This window comes from Zalophus californianus, chromosome 1 (genome assembly GCF_009762305.2).
Source record: "Zalophus californianus isolate mZalCal1 chromosome 1, mZalCal1.pri.v2, whole genome shotgun sequence".
In the NCBI taxonomy this organism is placed as follows: Eukaryota; Metazoa; Chordata; class Mammalia; order Carnivora; family Otariidae; genus Zalophus; species Zalophus californianus.
In genome coordinates this window covers 190,516,938-190,519,285 of record NC_045595.1, presented here as the reverse complement: position 1 = coordinate 190,519,285, position 2,348 = coordinate 190,516,938, and the positions used below count along the sequence as shown (strand labels likewise).

The following is a 2,348-nucleotide window of genomic DNA, read 5'->3' as shown; positions in this document are numbered from 1 at the left end:
ATTTTTCTAAAGATGACATACAGATGGCCAACAGACACATGAAAATATGCTCAACATCACTCATCATCAGGGAAATACAAATCAAAACCACAGTGAGATATCACCTCATCTATCAGAATGTCTAAAATTAACACAACAAACAACAATGTTGGTGAGAATGCATAGAAAAAGGAAATTGCTCTTTTTCGTGGCGCCTCGGAGGCGGTAGGCTGCTTCAGGATGAAGCTGAACATCTCTTTCCCAGCTACTGGCTGCCAGAAACTCATTGAAGTGGACAATGAATGCAAACTTCATACCTTTTATGAGAAGCGTATGGCCACAGAAGTTGCTGCTGATGCTCTGGGTGAAGAATGGAAGGGTTATGTGGTCCGAATCAGTGGTGGCAATGACAAACAGGGCTTCCCCATGAAGCAGGGTGTCTTGACCCATGGTCGTGTCCACCTGCTGCTGAGTAAGGGGCATTCCTGCTATAGACCAAGGCGGACTGGAGAGAGAAAGCGCAAATCTGTTCAGGGTTGCATTGTGGATGCCAATCTCACTGTTCTCAACTTGGTCACTGTAAAAAAAGGGGCAAAGGATATTCCTGGACTCACTGATACTACTGTGCCTCGTCGCCTGGGGCCCAAAAGAGCCAGCAGAATCCGCAAACTTTTCAATCTCTCTAAAGAAGATGATCTCCGCCAGTATGTTGTGAGAAAGCCCCTAAACAAAGAAGGGAAGAAACCTAGAACCAAAGCGCCTAAGATTCAGCGTCTTGTTACTCCACGAGTCCTCCAGCACAAACGGCGGCGTATTGCTTTGAAGAAGCAGCGCACTAAGAAAAACAAGGAAGAGGCTGCAGAATATGCTAAACTTTTGGCCAAGAGAATGAAGGAGGCCAAAGAAAAATGCCAGGAACAGATTGCCAAGAGATGGAGGCTGTCCTCTGAGAGCTTCTACCTCTAAGTCTGAGTCCAGTCAAAAATGAGATTTTCTATGAGTGACAAATAAATACGATCAGACATAAAAAAAAAAGAAAAGGAAAGGAAAGAAAAAGGAAATCTCTTGCTTTGTTGGTGGGAATGCAAATTGGTGCAGCCACTCCTGAAAACAGTAGGGAGTTTCCTCAAAAAGTTAAAAATAGAACTACCCTATGATCCAGCAATTACACTACTAGTATTTTTGTATTCTTTGGGTAAATACCTAATTTGAAGGGATGCATGCACCCTGATGTTTATAGCAGCATTATCTACAATAGCCAAATTATGGAAAGAGCCGAAATGTCCATTGGCTGATGAATGGATAAAGATGATACACACACACACATACACACACACACACACACACACACACACACAGACACACACACACTGGAATATTACTCAGCCATAAAAAATGAAATCTTGCTATTTGCAACAACAGGGATAGATCTAGAAAATACAAGGCTAAGTGAAATACATCAGAGAAAGACAAATACCGTATGATTTCACTCATGTGGAATTTAAGAAATAAAACAAGAAGAAAAAGACAAACTAAAAAAAGACTTTTAAATATAGAGAATAAACTGATGACTACCAGAGGTGAGATGGGTGGGGGATGGGTTGAATGGATAACAGGGACCGGGGGTGTGAACTTGTTTGTAGTGAGCACCGGGTGTTGTATGGAAGTGTTGAGTCCCTAAATTGTACACCTGAAACTAATATCACACTGTGTGTTAACTGGAATTTAAATAAAAATTAAGAGAAAAATAACTTTATAAATGTTTCTCCCTTCCCACAGTATTTGATATGGGGCATGTACACACTTGAAGTCAGAGTCAGTTCAACTTGGTTTTATTAGCTTATACACTTGGCATTAAGGAAAAAGATTCATTAAAATACACATATACATCAAAATACACATTTTTTAAAAACCAGTGCTTGCTTGAGACTTTGTAAAAGTGGTAAATGTGTTTATTCCTAATATCTTCATTTTATTCTTCAAACATGCATTTCTAATAAACATTCTAGCAAGCATTGATTTTTCCCATTAAATTTCTTAGTCTGGATTTCACTTAGTATATACTAACAGTTTTTACATATATTCTGTTTCAAAATAAGAGGCAAATCATCCAGATTTCAATGTTACCAGATATACATTTATCTAAAGAACTTTCGATCACTAAAATTAGTTATGTCTGGAGAAATCTCTCTTCCAGTTGCTTTTTAACTCTAACCTTTTTTTTCTTAAAGTCAAATAAAGTTGAGATTTCCTTTTGTGATAATTTGACAATAAAAAAATTAGAAAATCACGTAGAACAATATAGAGTACATTAGAAAGTGTGAATTCCAAGTGTGAATAACTCACATACCTAAATCTCATGAATCCAA

The 2,348-nt window shown here is 38.2% G+C and overlaps 1 protein-coding gene across 1 annotated transcript; it reads left to right on the top strand.

Moving 5' to 3' along the window:
- Window positions 1-219: 219 nt before the first annotated feature.
- LOC113916503 (40S ribosomal protein S6-like) lies at window positions 220-945 on the top strand. Its single transcript, XM_035726898.1, has one exon. It carries the CDS (start codon window positions 220-222, stop codon window positions 943-945), a length of 726 nt encoding a protein of 241 aa, XP_035582791.1.
- The last annotated feature ends 1,403 nt before the right edge of the window (window positions 946-2,348 follow it).

Excerpts from the sequence above, each read along its gene's own strand:
- LOC113916503 (XM_035726898.1), top strand. The coding sequence starts at position 220 with ATGAAGCTGAACATCTCTTTCCCAGCTACTGGCTGCCAGAAACTCATT.